The sequence below is a fragment of the Uranotaenia lowii genome, chromosome 2, assembly GCF_029784155.1.
Source record: "Uranotaenia lowii strain MFRU-FL chromosome 2, ASM2978415v1, whole genome shotgun sequence".
In the NCBI taxonomy this organism is placed as follows: Eukaryota; Metazoa; Arthropoda; class Insecta; order Diptera; family Culicidae; genus Uranotaenia; species Uranotaenia lowii.
In genome coordinates, this window is record NC_073692.1 from 212,036,454 (window position 1) to 212,053,367 (window position 16,914).

Here is a 16,914-nt window from a genome sequence, read left to right on the forward strand (position 1 = left end):
AAGTGTTCAATAGATAGAAGAGCGGCAAGTCCTTCTTTTTCTGTAGCATGATAGGATCTTTCTGGTGTTGTTAGTTTCTTTGAATAATACTCGATGACGTGCTCCTGATCAGCCAGGCGTTGCGTAAGCACGCCAGCCACAGCGTGGTTACTCGCATCGGTATGTAAGATGAACTCGTGATCAAAATCAGCACTTGCTAGGATAGGTGATGTTATCAGTTTCTCTTTAATTACTTGGAATGCTACTTCTGCCTCAGATGTCCACTTGATGGTCTTATTTTTAGTTTTTAAAAGTTCGGATAATGGAGCAGTTATCTTACTATAATCGGCAATGAATCGCCGATAATAGTTTGACATGCCAAGGAATCTCCTTAGCTTAGTCACTGTCACAGGTCTTTCATATTCTACAATAGGTCTTATCTTCTCAGGGTTTACCTGTAAACCTCGAGAAGAAAGAATGTAGCCGAGGAAAGGTATTTCCTCCAGGCAGAAGTGAGATTTTTCCAGCTTGATTGACAAATTCGCTTGTCGTAAACGCTTGGAGATCTCGGAGAGAAGCCGAATGTGGTCCTCGAATGTCTCTGTGACCAGGACTATGTCGTCCAGGTACACAAAGACATTCGGCTCCAGCTCACCGTTTCCTAACACCCTGGACATAAGCCGCGCCAAGCTAGCCGGACTGTTTAGAAGACCATAGGGACATCGGCGAAAAGCGAACATCCCACGCCCCTGAACACTAAATACGCAATACTTGCGAGATTCACGTGCCAGGGGTATTTGGAGGAACGCCTCCGTCAAGTCTATGGTCGACAAAAACTTTGCCCGGGGTAACCGGCTCAGAATCCGTCCAGGATGCGGAAGCGGATACGCGTCACGAACGGTTCTCTCGTTGAGCTTCCTTGCGTCGAGACAGAGGCGAATTTGACCAGATGGCTTTCGAATTGGTACTACATTCAGAGACCAATCCGAATTGGACTCTTCAATTATTCCTCTTGCTAACAATCGATCGATTTCAGCAAACAGACCTTCCTGAATTTTAGGAGCCAATGGATAAGGGTATAAACGAATTGGTTTTGCTGATTTAAATTCATCTTTGATCACAATATGGTGTTCACACAAATCGGTAGTGTCCAGATAATCAGAGTCAGCAGTTTTGAAAGATCGTTTGACTTCTTCTAATGACGCTAACTGCTCAAGGCTAAGCCTTGGCTTTTCAGAGTCCGTCAGCTGTTTGACTGGACTGTTAGAAATGGTGGCGATTGCTGGATATATCCCAAAACGTTCCCAAAAGTCAATCCCACAAATGCAATCTTTGGTTAAAGACGGAGCTACTAAGGTTTTGATGATTCTGGTTTTATTGTTGTATCTAAAAGGAAGTAAAACTTCTCCGATGACTTCGAGATTCGAGCCATCTGCTGTTCGTAGCTCTACACTATCTGACAAGGGACGAATTTTAACACGATTCAAACGATCAAAGACTCTGGAGTTGATAAAAGTTAAGCTGCTACCCGAATCAAGCAAAGCCTGAATCGGAATGTCATAGATTGCTAAATCTACGTGTGGACGATTATCAAAGATGTTACTTATGGTGATCTTATGAATTTGTGGTTTTTCTTCTTCATGCTCAACAGTGTGTCTTGGAATATAAAACTTTTCAAAATTCGTTAAGTTCGGTAATAAATCAAATCCTACAGTTTGCGCTTCTTGAAGTTCCTGCGGCTTTAGGACTTCCTCAACAAGTTTTTTCGACAATATGGGCAGTTTTCTGAGGTGAAACCTTTGAACGCACACCGATAACAGAAAACTCTACGAGGAATCGGACATGCTTCCAAATCATGGAGGTCTCCACAATTGTAGCATTCTCCTTCCCCAGGTGGTACATCGTTAGCTACTATTCGTTGGAAGTTACTACTTTTACGTGTTCCTAATCCAGGGTCTGAAAATTTGTTGGATGTTTTATTTACAGTGGGTTTCGAGTAGTTTTGAGATTTGAATTCACTATTTACAAAGGTCTTTTGACCAGTAGGTTTCGCGATTTTCGGATTTGGTTTGGAAAACGGGTTTTTATTACTTTGATCAGGGAAATTTTTCGGATATTTCGGATTTTTTGGACGATCATAACCTTCACTCGGACGAGACAAATCAGGAGATTTTCTACCTTCTGAGATGGCACAACTTTCCTTTTTAGTCGGACCAAACACTCTGGAAAACACTGAAAAGTCGGTTGCATCTAAATCCTTCCCCAAACTTAAAAGATCTTTCATGGAACGAACATTTTTCCCGACCAACGTTTTCCTGGAATCGTAACGTAAATTAGACTTCAAAATCTCCACCCGTTCTGATTCAGGAATAGGGTGATTCATGGCTAAAAAGAGTTTTTCCATTTGAAGCACGAAGCTCTGAAACGATTCTCCCCTTTGTTGGCGAGTTGAATATATTTTTGCACGTAAAACCGAATCTAAATCAGGATGTCGAAATTCATTTTTCAATTCATTTATCAAGTGAGCCCAACCGGTCAATTGACTTCGATGAACGGTGTACCAGTTAAGAGCTGCACCATCAAACAAATGCACAGCAGAATCGAATAAATCAAGCGAATTCGCTTGCTCAGAAATTGCTAGTTGATGGACATGATTAATGAACTCGTTCAAACCTAAACCTTGATCATTTCCGGAGTACTTTTTAATTTTCCACTGTGAAACCGGAATCACTTTTCTTCGTGAATAGTTCTGAGAACTCGGGAAAAATCGCGGACTCTGCTCGAACGGCGGTGGCGCGGAAGTTATCTGGATAGGACTGATGTTAAAATTGGGATTTTCTGGAGGTTCGTGGGTAACGACATCAGACATCGCGGGATTTTCTTCCAAAAACGGGTTTGAGTCACGCGATTTTTCCCGAGTTCTCAGAACTTTCTTCGCCAGTGTCAACAGAATTCGCCGAATACATCTCATTTGAAACCAAGGTATTTATCTTTTAGGAATCCACCCATCCGAAAACTCCCCCAGCCTAACATACGCCCTGAGACCCAGGAACAAAAGAGGCCTTGAGCGCCCAAACCCATTAGTCCCCGTGGCTCTAGACCAGGGACTGGGTGTTGCTGGGCAGCCCCTTCTGGGCTGAACCCGTTCCTGGGGAAAAAGCAAAGTTTCACCTGGCGCCCAACGTGGGGCCCGAACCCACGACCCTGAGATTAAGAGTCTCATGCTCTACCGACTGAGCTAGCCGGGCTGGCACACAAAATCTGATAAATCCAACCAACAAACACGCTGATTGGATTGTCGTTTGGTCGGTGTTCCTTGGGCTGGCAAAACTCGAATTTCGGTTTCGATTTACCACTGAACCACACACTGCACGGTTTGTCGTTCGGACCGCTTGGGATGTTCGTCCACACACTTCGCGGAGCGCTTGCTGGATGCGTCCGTTCACTTTCACCGCCGGGAACCAAGAGACCTGTTAAATCGTCTTGCCTTACCAAGAAACTTCTCGATCTGCCCAATTCACTTGCGTTCTTCCCAAAGCGTGCTGTCTTCGCGGCTGCGTTTCAATCGTACGCAACGCTTCGAACCATGTGCGTATTCGGTTTCGCCTACTTCTCCGTTTCAAATTCGAATCCGCCGTTGTCTTAAGCTATCTATTTACAAAATCTTACCCTAACTCCAACCCATCAATAAATATTATTAAAAAAAACAAAAACAATGTTACCGAGTTGGTAACAAAACTGACAGAATTCGTCTGCCGTCTGCCTGTCGATGGGTTCTGATTGTTGACATCTCGGGTGGCATAAGAAAGTAGAACGTGATGTAATTTAAAATATTCTTCGATTATTCGCTGCGCCTCGCTGAGACCACGCAAAGTTAAGCAGGTGCTACAGACCCCACGATGTGCGGGGCAAGGAAAACGGGATACCACAATAAAGGTGCGCAAAAAAATCAGGTTCGCAGATTCATGATGGCACGTGGGCCACTTCTGAACCTAAGGCTTTAAGGTATATATTGTGTTTCGTCCATTCTGATAGGTAGGACAAGGTCTAGTTCATGACTCCTCCTAGTTAGTTCGGTTCATGGTGCACTTAATGGTAACGACTGCGCCGCTCAAATGGGTACTAGTTTATGTACCTCAGCAACGACATGATTAGAAGATGATGATTCGCCACGAATGCCAAAAGGAGAGCGGTGCGATTTTTTTCTAATTAGGCACGTACTTGGGTGAGAAAGTACTGTTATAATGGACACGCTATATAGGTTTTCCCGGCTTTCAAATTGAACTTAGTTAAACAGAAGAATTTCGCAAGCAAATACCAAATAACCAATTAAAAGTAAGTGGTCCATGCCGGGCAGGTGAGCTCAAACGATGCCAGGCCAGATGACCATTAAAAGATTGTTTCTGATGGGTATTCACTTTACTGGGTCTTTTCACCTTCCTGTTTGTCTAACCTCATATTTTCAGCAACGATGTCGAGGCGCAGACAAATCTGCATGCATACAAAGCATAGAGAAAAAGGAAATACCGATTAAAACGTAAATTTAGGTTAACTGTCCTTGTTTTAAGGACAGGAATCAACATATTTTTCTTCACTCACTGTTATTGATGGAGGATGTATTTGAAACCAATTAATGGATCGTTGATCAATATCATTTATGACACATGCTATAACATCATCACATAAACTCAAGGACTCAAGGATAAAAGAAATAAAAAAAGATTGGAGTAAAGTGCTGTATTGAACTGTCAAATATTAAATATTTACGTTTCACCACACCACCCCATTTGACTATTAACAAGAAATCTAGCATTTATCATTTAGGTATATGCCCACCTTTTTTCACTATTTGGAAGGCAAAAGATTTTTTTAAAATTTATATAACATTGTAGACATTTCTTAAAATTTGAGAAAAATGCAAATCACATAACTCTGATTTGTATATACTTTACGGCAATATGCTTGTTTCTGCTATCTAAATATGCGCAAATAATAAAAAGATAAGCTAACAATAAAAAGATACTGCAACTTAGAACACTTCTCCTCGCAAACTTGTCCATTCATGGTTGCTCCAGTGATGAAACTTTTATTCTTTTTCCAACAACTATTGATGGATGGATAGTTAAATCATCAGCTTGCGTGCAAATTTATCCACGAAAACAAATTTGAACCTACATAGAGTATTCCAGTTACGGTTATCAAAAGAGTCCATTTTAACACATTAAGTACCGCGAAGAAATCTAAGTCGAGACACAGTATAAATAGACAAGGTAGGCTACTCCCACGAGTAAACAACTCGTTTGAATATAAACAAGTGACGTCATTACTGTGAATTTAAAAAAAAATTTCAGAAACGTCGCTGGTGAACTGGCAACAAAACACAGACTTCCGACAACCTAGTACTTCACTTTTTTCTTGTCGGAAGTCGTTCGGAAGTCGGAAGTCCGGACTTCTGAAGTAAAATTTAGTGCTGGCGCCATTATACTACCTTCGAACAGCGTGAAGGCAAAAAACAATAATACTGCGCACACCGAGGATCACTAGATGGATAGTAATGACGAAATTATCAGGAATATATCACCTTATGATATTGTACACCGTCAGCCGGGAAACACATCATTTAGGCAATCTATATCTCAGAAAACACTGATCTAAATTCTACAAATTAAGCGTCTTCGAGTTACCAAAAGTGTGGTGTTTAATTTTGTCCAATATAGTTTCATTGTTAATCCTTCGTTTCATGATTTTTTTTTCTAGAAAAAATCTCAATAGTGCGCAATGATTAGTACATAAAGGGAAAAATGATGAAAAAATATTATTTTCACATATTTCGGGTATTTGGCAAAAATATTAATTGTTGCAAATTTGTAACATCATTAAACGGTAATACCTTTTTGTTCTTCACACAAGACAGCTAGAAATAAATGCTTACTTTTGATTTCTATTGCACTTATCATAGTTTAAGCACAAGATTTTCTTAAATCTGGTTTTGTGGACACCGTGAGGGTTGAGATTTTAGCTGAAAATAGTTATGCGATGATATGCTACTGCTGAGGAACTTATTCCTTACATTTGCTTGAAGGTGCTACATGGAAAGCTGGAGTTTTCTTCCAATACAACTTTTCTGAACAAAACCTTGAACAAATCAACACTTTAAAGTTTTTCTTGGTATAAAATTTAAGCTGCGGACGTTCTTTTTGATACGCTTTAATATATTTTAAATTTTCCTGATTTTTTCAGTAACTAGGTTCTTAGAAACTTATTGGTATATAAAGTGTTAATTTTTTATGCTAATTTTTTGTGGAAGGTTTAATATTTAGTAATGTTCGTGTTGGTGTTTCTGTAGCACGATATGCAACTATTAAAAATAAATCATTCTCAACTGATAACAACGCTTGAATTATAAAACCTTTCGTTTTAAAAGCAATAGTTTTGCATAGTATAATGGCAAAGTTTAGATTTTTTGCATCGACGTTGACTTTGACGTTGGACCTTCTGAAGAGCCTATTGGTGAACTCGATTTTGATTTCAGAAACTGTAATTTCGAGCTAGTGGTAGCTGCTCTCGACTCAACCAATTGGGAATGTCTTGATGTGGCTTCAAACGAGGAATCTGCTGTCGAATTGTTCTACATGAAACTATACACAGTTTTGAAACAATATGTCCCTTTAAAGCGCCGCCATACATTCATATCTAGGAAACACGAATGGTGGAATTCTGATCTTCGTCGTTTACGCAACCAGCTTCGAAAAGCACGCAAATGTTACAATCGAATTCGCTCTGAAGACAGTAAACATCATCTTAGACGCTTAGAAAACGAATTTAAAAGTTTAAACGAGCTGCTTCACCGTCAACATGTTTCGCGTCTTCAAGAAAACATGAAAAATGACCCCTCATCATTTTGGACACATCTCAAACATAAAAAACAAAACGCCGCAGTCCCCGTTGATATAAGCTTCCGCGGTGTAACCTCCTCCAGCTTGACCGAATCGGCAAATATGTTTGCTGAATTCTTCCAAAGCGTTTACTCTTCACCTAGTAATGGCACAGACAACAGCTACCTCGCATCGCTCGAGTCTTACGACATAAACTTGCCCTTGCCGTGCTTTTCCGTTCAGGATATCTACGAGAAGCTGACCGCAGTTGACCCAACGAAAGGATCTGGTCCTGACGGCATTCCTCCTGTGGTTCTGAAACATTGCGCCGCATCTGTAGCTGCCCCGATTTGCAGTATTTTAAATCGATCGCTCAACGAAAGGACGTTCCCCAGTGCTTGGAAGGTTGCAGCAATTTCTCCGATTTATAAATCAGGCAATGCTCATCACGTCGAAAACTACCGCCCAATCTCAATCCTGAGTTCAATTTCAAAAGTTTTCGAAGTTTTAATGCACGAGCGATTGTATGCTGCCATAAAACCTCTTATCTCAGAGTCTCAGCATGGATTCGTAAAGAAACGGTCTACGGTGACGAATCTGATGTGTTACGTTAGTTTCCTGAGTAATAGTCTGGAGAAAGGTTGTCAAGTGGATTCAGTCTATATTGACTTTGCAAAAGCGTTTGACCGTGTCCCGCACAGAATTCTCCTTGCAAAGATGGATCGCCTAGGGTTTCCAGCTTGGTCACTTGATTGGATTGTTTCTTATCTGTTGCACCGACAGGCTTTCACGAAAATTAGGAATTCACGATCACGAACTTTCGACACCCCATCTGGAGTACCGCAGGGAAGTCACCTTGGACCCCTTCTGTTCATAGTTTTCGTGAATGACCTATGTAATACTTTTCAATCCGACACTCTGCTTTATGCTGATGATCTGAAGCTGTTCAGAAGAATTAGCAGTTCCGTTGACTGTCTTGCCTTACAAAATGACATCGGCAGATTAGAAGACTGGTGCCGCTTAAATGGAATGACGGCAAACGCCAAAAAATGCAAGATAGTCAACTTCACTCGTGCACGTAACACAGTCAACTTCGAATATCAACTCTCGGGTTCAACATTGGAGAATGTCAAATCCATTCTCGACCTGGGAGTGAAAATTGACAACAAACTAACATTCGCTGAACACATCGCGCTCACGTCTGCGAAGGGTTTTGCTGCATAAGGATTCTTGCGTCGTAGCACGAAAGACTTCGACGACGTCTATGCACTGAAAGCAGTTTACTGCTCTTCGGTTCGTAGCATTATGGAATACGCCGCTCAGGTATGGGCTCCTACTCAGAGTACACACTGCTACCGACTTGAACGTGTCCAGCGAAGCTTCGTTAGGTACGCTCTCCGGCGACTTCCTTGGAAAGAACCACTTCGACTTCCGCCGTACGAGCAAAGGTGTGCTCTGATAAGCATTGCTTCTCTCGAAAAGCGTCGTACCGAGCTACAACAAACATTTATTTTGGATGTCTTAACTAATCGTGTTGACTCTGCTTACGTATTGGAACGCGTCAACCTTTACATATCAACGAGGACACTACGACAACGTCAGTTCCTCTGGATACCTTTTCACCGTACTGCATATGGCCGAAACCATCCCATAGATAAATGTTGTGAACGTTTCAACTCAGTGTACCATCTTTTTAATTTCGATATGTGTAAACGTAGATTTAAATTAGAATTAAGTGGTATGTCTTAGTTTTAAGTTAGTCTGTATGGTATTCCAACCAAAGATGAACTAAATAAACTTTCTCGATTAATTAATTTGAAAAATCAAATATAAAAATTGTGTTGGATACAAATTGCACATTTATTTCAAACACTTGTAATTTAAAAATTAATTATTCCTTAATGAAGAAAAAATAATAGATAAAATACCTTATTAATGGATTTTCCCCGTGTAACATTTATTATACTAATGATACATGCTTGGAACAGTAAAAGCATTATAAGTAGGACTAATATGAAACTGCCATTTTTCTCAATCATCTCAAGTCATTTGAGATTTCTCAATCAAATTTGCTTGGAAAATATAAATTCTTCAAACATAACATAACATAACTCTTACTAGAAATGCGAACATATTTTTCCGAGCCAAGATCATTTTTTTCTTAGGTCAATAAGATTAAATTAAAAATTGAAGGTTGGATTCGTTGTAATTATAGATGCTTATTCCTCTGAAACATTTTCAAAATGTCAATATAACATGAAAATAAAACATGACAACATAACGATAACACCTTCATCGGGAAACATACACACTGTTTGTTTTGTCAAGTCAAAAGAAAATTCAAAATGTGAATTAAACTAGGCTGAAAATCAGAAAACAAGGCTTTTTCAAAATTCCATATTTTTTATTCAAGTTGATCTTGCTTGTACTGTTATTTATTTGGGTACAAGAACCGGTTCTACGAATATTTGGTACCCCTCCCTTCTTCCAGTGGACAGATGAGAAGAGAGAGACACAGAGAGAGAAAGAGAGAGAGAGAGAGAGAGAGAGAGAGAGAGAGAGAGAGAGAGAGAGGAGGGAGGGGAGTGGCTGCTTTACAATTTTTCGCATAGTTCGAGAACTAATCGAGTAAATGGAATCAAATTTGGCTACGAGAAATGCGAGGTTGTATGCTTATTTGAGACTCCTTTCTCCTTCAATTGAGGATAAATTTAGGGAAGAGGGAAGCTCCCATACAATTGTTTTGCATAAGTCAAAATTTTATCTAACAAATGGAACCAAATATTACATGGTAAATTAGTTGGGTACGAGAAATGGTTATATGACTATTTGAAACACCATCCGTTCTCCAGGGAGTATATAGGAAGTGGGGAGAGGGCCCCAATACAATTTCGTTGGGATAACAGGAGGGGTAATTATGCAAATACAATCAAATGTGACATGGGAAGGTATTTGAGTACGAGATTTGTTTTTGTTTTTATGAATGTTACAGACCCTTCTGCTAAATGAAACAAAAATGTTATGAGAGATTTGAAGTTAGTATTAGGTTAAAACTATTCCACTTTATTTAGTCTTAATAAAAAAGGTTGATAACAGGATTCTGAATCCTCATCAAACTATATTCGTCATACTTTCATTCCTTTAAATTGTTTTACGAATTCAGAGATGATAATGGTTCTATAGCAAGGAAAACAAGCTAGCTTTTTAATTTTCATTCAATTGCTTTATCATATGACTAACATTGAAGCCTCATATTTCTATATAGGTAGGAGTTTCCTCAGGAAAGATCTAAGAGCATAGGAGGAGTAGGAAAAATGATCGAACCATTACCCAAAATGGATCCTTTTCTTAAACTTCCCCTTACTAACATTAACCTTCCCTGAGATACTTGAATATAGTTTCGCAGACGTACAGACGTACATTACCATAGCTGGTAATATTTGCTCACCTCCAATTCTGTATTTTTCAAATCTTACTTTTGGAAAAGGCAGAGATGACAGATTGCAAGTTGAATCAAAAGAGTAACTAACTAACAATCTTTCCTTTATCCCCATTGACTACTTGGACGTGGCCAGCGCCGTTATTAATCATTTCAAAAAGGAATATGAGTTTTGTACATTGAGAATGAACTGCTAATTGCAAGCACCATTCGTTTGATTAATCACGGAGTAGCATGGAATTCGAAATGCGCTTGAATTGATAAAAATAACGAGAAACCCATATTTTTTTGGAGTACGTAATTCAATAGCAGTAAATTCCCCCGAAACAATTAAATAGCATTTCGAGTTCAATGATTTGAGAGTCGATCAATGATTTGAGTAGTCAAACAAGCTAAGCTTTTGAATGTTACAGACCCTTCTGTTGTGATTTGAGAACCTACCTTTAATCTTGAAAACTTATCAGAAAATCAGATCGAAATTTGATGTTATTTGAATATTAAAATATATGAACATTAGTTCGTGGGCCCTTTCCGCATTGGGGGGTGATGAATCCATATTGATAAAACATACATTTTGGCATAATTAAAGAATCAATTAAAGCTTATAAACACAGAGCAAAAATTACAAGTCTTGAAAAACTAATTTATAGATTTAGTTTCAGAAAATTAGATTAAATCATCGTTGTAGTGCAGTTCGAAACTTGAGATGCAGCTTTGATTTTAAAGCTGTGCCTTTTCAATTATGTTGAAATTTGATTTAAAAATATGCCTTCAAAAAAAACTAAATTGAAATAATTTCCAAAAATAATATTTATTTATTTTGAAGATGTAGCAAAGCACACCAGGTCAGCTAGTTAACAATAAAATTAAAAAAAAAATCACTCTTTTTTTTGAAGTCGCGAATGCCATAAAGATGGTAAAACGACTATAATCGAAACAAAATAAACTTTTTTTCGATGAATGCCAATATTTTTTTCACGATTTTTATTAAAACTATTGAATGCGATTACTTTAGCCATCTTTCATGTTATTGCATTAGCATTTCTGGGGAATTGCAAGTATTCCTTCGTATAAATAAAAGAGAGCTGTTGTATCAGTTTTTAAATTTGCAATACATTCAACAGGAACCGTAAAAACTTTCATCAATCATCATTTTATTATCCATTAAAACGTTTTAACTGCCATCAAACAATCGTTATTAATCTCGCTATCGACACAGTTTTGCATAATTTGTACGTTAATCGCAGGTCCGTTTATTGAATTCAAAAATCGCGCTAATTGTTATTCCCGGTTAACCCACCTTCAACGACATCCGAATCGTCCAGATCTTTCCTCAAGGCGGCAGCATCGTCTTCAACAGATGGGTCCGCTACTTTTGCCACAGTTGACGACAAAACTAGAACCAGAACCAAGATGGTAGGATGCCAAAAGCACAACATCACGACTAATCTCATTTCCCACGCACAGAATCACTTATTCCTGTTGGTCTCTTCTAACATTTAATCCACCATTAATAATTGATATGTTATTTGGTTTTATCCTTCCTCCGGTTGACCGTTTGCTGATTTGCCCTGGTATTTCCGATCCCCTTCCGTTTCAAACCATTCTCACCCCTCGAGGGGCGGCAAAGTAGATTTTTTTCGGTTGGCCTGCTTCTAATTTTGGCACACGCGGTTTTCTTCCACCATTCAACGGCGGCTTAAATTCTGGACCCAATCACGTTCACTTCACTCACTTATTGAATTTCCTTAACCAATCACGTCAACTGCCCAACTGACACTGATGGAACTGTTCGACTCCCGAGGATTCCCGAGCCGAGGTGCTTCTTGCCAAAGTGAAATCAGGGCGCGGCGCTACGCAGTTGTTCCTCGATTCCAGACCGTCCAGCAAGAACTCTCCCGGCCGCCCGACATTGACTCGAAACCGTTTGAAAATAAACTGTAATGTGAATTGGTTATTGATGATGTATTTATATACTCTCGCGACTCCGGCTTATAGAGTTCCAGTCGATTCCTGCTGGATTTGATCGTCGTTGTTGACGACACGACATGGTTAGAAGCCCGGGAACGCACAGAGCAGGACTGACTGGTGCTGAGATCCCGCTTATTTTTTGTGTTGTTGTCGGATTCGCAATCGCACTCGTGCTGCTACTTGTTTTGGGATATCTGTACGGGGATTGCCATATTTATTCCCGTTTATTGGATTATTCGTGTGTCCACAAGTTACGGGCCGATCGGACGCTTAGGGTGGCATTCGGCGTCCAGGGCGTTCCTGTTCGTCAACAGTGATTTTTGAGAGTTTTGACGGGCTGCGTTGCTGCCGTTGTTGAAATCAGATGTTTTTTTTTAAACTTCAACCATACTAGATTATAAGAAATAATATCCATTTTCTGGAAGATTAAAATTCAATAACATATCAACCTCACGAGAAACATGTTCGTAGTTCATATACTGGAATTCCAAAGTAGGCGTAACTGGTTACTACAGTAGCTATGATGTATGTCTTGCAGAAAATCATAACAATTTCATCATGTTGCAAAAATATTAGGTACCTACTAGCTTATCCCCTGTGTGCGTTGAAACACACCCATTTGGGAAACTTCCAAGTCAAAGCTCATAGCTGCTTATTTGCTTTTAATATTTTGTTCTGTTTCAAAACATCTATTTTTTTCAAAAACAGGCAGTTGGATAGAGCTTTTGTATGAAATTTTTATCTTTCTAAAAATGTCTTGGTTTACTATTTTAAATTGTAGGAAATATTTTAACATAATTATAAATATCTCGATAAACTGCTGGTTAGTTCATTTCAGTTTTATCTAGTTTTATTTCGACTTTATAATGCTAAATGTCAAACATGCTTTGAATAGTGACACATTGTTTCACATGTTACTTTAGCACAAATCATGCTTTCCACATACACAAAACAGTGTTAAAAATGTTTCTTCGGGTCCACTCCGGATAATAAAGATTGACAGTGTATTGCTTTTACAAAATTATTGGTTATTTTACCCCTGAAACTATGCATCTCTCTTGCCATTGCATGCCTCCACGTGGAGTTCAGTTCTGGTTTGCATGCAGCAATCAGTGGCCCTACGTAGCCGCGCCGTTTTTTATAGCCCTGAAATGAATGAGCCGAATAATTTTGTCAACACAAATGTTTTCTCTCTCCACAAAGAATAGGTGCATAGTGCATACTAAATCTGTAGAAAAAAATTAGATACCCGAATTTTAATCAATTTTTTTCCTAAGTTTGTATGGTGGCCCCCCTTTCTAGGAGGGAGAGGCTCAAAACTTCGTAGAAACAATTCCCGGCCTCAAAAAGTTTTGAATGCCGATTTTTACGACTATCTATTCAGTAGTTTCCGAGTTTGTGCGTGACATACATGTATGTCTGTTGTATATACAGACATAACAAGCCTTTTATATACATATATAGAAAATATCTCTATTTCCAAATGCTATGAAATGTATGAGGATTTTTACTTAGATTTAAAAAAAATCTTAAAACTGTTTTCACATACACTGTGTCAACAACCTCAGCCATGAATATGTGTTGACTAGCTGTTCAATAATTTTTAGACTGGCTTATCTAATTTCTAAACCATGAAAAATAAGTTGTCAATGCTGAATACTTGTCAACGATATACGATATAAAGATGTTCGTTACTTCAAATTAATCGACAGTTGCCTAGAGGATAGCGTTCAAATCTTCAAAGCCAAAGGTCATGAGATCGAATCTCGGTCACGACATACATAGTAGCTTTATATTTGTTCTACGGAAAACTTTAAAGATAAGAAGGAATTATCGAAAATTTAAACAAAATTGCAAACAGGGCCTAAAAATGTAACAAAAATAATTGAGAAAATAATTGCGAAAAAAAACTAAATAAAATTGGGAAAACGAGGAACAACCAATTAAAAACAATCAACTAAGTAAAACTAAAAAAAAAACATATCAAGCAAATAAAAACAAGACTAGAAAAAAAGTATAATGATTAAGATGTGTTTGAATTAAATTGGATTAAAAAAGATCATTCGTGATAAATAAAATCAAAACAAGATAAGTCAATATCAAATAATATGAACAAAAAAAAAAGATAAAAATGATAAAACTAGACCTAGAATTAGTACCAAAAATAAACTAAGGTGGAATAAGATCAAATATGAAAGACACTAAATGAAACAAATCAAAACCAGATTAACCTAGGCAAAAAAGGCGAAAAAGGTTGAACAAGTAAACAAAAGTAAGTGAAATATAATTTATAAAGACTAACCAGAAAACAAAAAGAAACATTAAACTAAGACGAGGTAAAACAAAACCAATCCAGATAAAACAAAATTAAAGACAATGAGAAAAAATACAACAATATGAAACAATGCAAAACAATTGAAAACATCGTGAAACAAAATAAAACAGGATTTTACAAAGATAAACAAGATGAAACAGGATAAAACAAGCAAAATTTAAAAAAATACATACCATGTTGAATAAACCAATAAACGAGATTAACCAAGACTAAACTTGAGAGAACAAAATAGAATTTGATATAACAATGTCAAAGTAGACGAAACAAGTTCAATTATTTAAAAAAAATAGGTATGAAGATAAAATAATACAATGCAAGATAAAACAAGATCAATAAGAATTATCAAGGAGAAACAAAAATTTAATAATAAAATGTAAAACTAGATAAAAACAAAAAATAAGATGGTAATTAATAAAGGGAAAAATAAACCAGGTCAATTCAAAATAGAGGCTTCCGTTAAGTTCTCAATGTTAATATTTTCTATAAAAATATTTACTTGTTCATTTTTAATATCTTTTAATTTTGTATTACTTGTTTTTAGTAATATTGATTATTGATTATTTATGTTAGTAATTATATTGCCTTGTCTTATTTTATTTTGCTTTATCTAGCTCAGTATTGGATTATTTTGTTAACCATGTTTTTTTTTTCTAACCATTTTTCATCTTTTTCAATATGGTTTTATCTTATGTCTACACATTATTTTGTTAGCTCTTGCTCTGTCCAGTTTTATTTTCAATCATCTAAGTAGTTTTAACATGTTTTATCTTGTTTAAGTTTGTTTCATATTGAAAATGCTTCATCTTGATCATCATGAAATTTTATCTTTTTGTATCTGCTTGCAAATGTCAAGCTTCGCTTTGTTTTTTTTGTTATCTTTTTTATCTTGTTGCATTTAGTTTTTTTTATTTAAGCTATTTAGAGTCGTTAGACCCTTTCATAATATATTGTGGTTGTTTCATGCGATTTTCCGTGATTTACAGCATTTTGAAATTAAGCGAAAGCCGCCATCTTGGATTTCAAGATGGCACTAGATAGCGAAATTTTACCTTATACCAAAATAGTTAGATTGCATGCGATTTGAAGTCTTTTACAGAATTCAAAGTTAAGTGGAAACCGTTATCTTGGATTTCAAGATGGCGTCCGATAGCGAAACTCGACTTCTTCTTGTTTAGTCCTTCCACTCAATACCCATATAATCTTATTAGGATCAAGTAATTATCAACAATATACAGATTTGTAAAAAACAGCCGAAGCCGCCATATTGAGCTGTCATTCTTATGGAAATCTGTGTAAGATTATAAGGTTTACTTTTTTAGCGGGCCAAGCCCAATTTTATTGCGTTTATAAAATCAAGCACTGCGTGCCTTTATAAAACATGCGAAAAAAGCTTGAAGCAAACTTTTCAGTTTATTTTTGTTGGAGTTTTCATATAGCATTCAGAACTCTTTCTAAACATCTTCAACAACATGTTTGGTAAAAGCTTTATTAGCGTTTTCAAAACTACCTGAAAACAAATGGTTGAATTAAGAATATAAGCATTTCTCATGACCATAACAAAACAGTTATAAAGCTAGCTGCATATAAAATGCCATTATAAAACCAAAATAAAACTATCTAATGCTAGTTGGCATAATCTGTGTTACTTGTTATGTCCAAATCCAAATATCATATTTGTATCCTTCTGAAAAGGTGTTTCGATTGAAAAACTGGTTTCCAAAATAGACGCTTTTATAAGTGTTCTGTTTATAAATGAGCTCTGTGTAAGCTCGACCATACTGTGCGATACAATGAAATTTTGAAAACAATGAAATTTGAAATGCTATGGACGTTAGAAAGCTTTACAATCAACGATCAGATTTCAAGCTCCTGTCAACATTATGACTTCATTGTGTTACTTTTATGTTAACCAAAATCACATTAAGTATAATGCTGAAATTCGAGACAATGAAGTTTAAATTAATTTCCAAGATTTGAGATTTCCACAGTAATAAGTTATTCTTATGCGCAAAGTCAAGCTGGCTCAATGAACTATGTAACCTGGAATCAAACCGTGGGAGCCAAAGGTGTTCTTTTACCTTGTAGAAAGATTTCATATCAATTTTCAGCTCATAAGATCCACTTTAGGGGATAGCTTGACGATGCTGCCAAAAGTGCTCAATTTGAGTCTCTAACGCTCAATTTAAAAAATGTTTTTTAACCTTGATTATTTTGAAATCACAAAAAAAAGCGGGGCAAGAAACAACATGTTTGTTTAGTTACAGTAGAACAGATATTTTGAAATTCTGAAATTCCCGATTCATTATAACTTAAGA

At 37.1% G+C, this 16,914-nt stretch overlaps 1 protein-coding gene and 1 non-coding gene across 2 annotated transcripts in view; both read right to left on the bottom strand.

The window, feature by feature from the left end:
* LOC129745301 (serine protease 44) overlaps positions 1-12,305 on the bottom strand; it is a 50,515-nt gene extending 38,210 nt beyond the window's left edge. Inside the window, exon 1 of the mRNA XM_055738288.1 lies at positions 11,594-12,305. Within this exon, the coding sequence (XP_055594263.1) occupies positions 11,594-11,747 (154 nt within the window). The 5' untranslated portion in view covers positions 11,748-12,305. The remainder of the gene's footprint in view (positions 1-11,593) is intronic.
* Positions 3,155-3,227, bottom strand: Trnak-cuu (transfer RNA lysine (anticodon CUU)). The gene has a single exon. It is a non-coding gene; the product is annotated as a tRNA-Lys (tRNA).
* Positions 12,306-16,914: the final 4,609 nt, after the last annotated feature.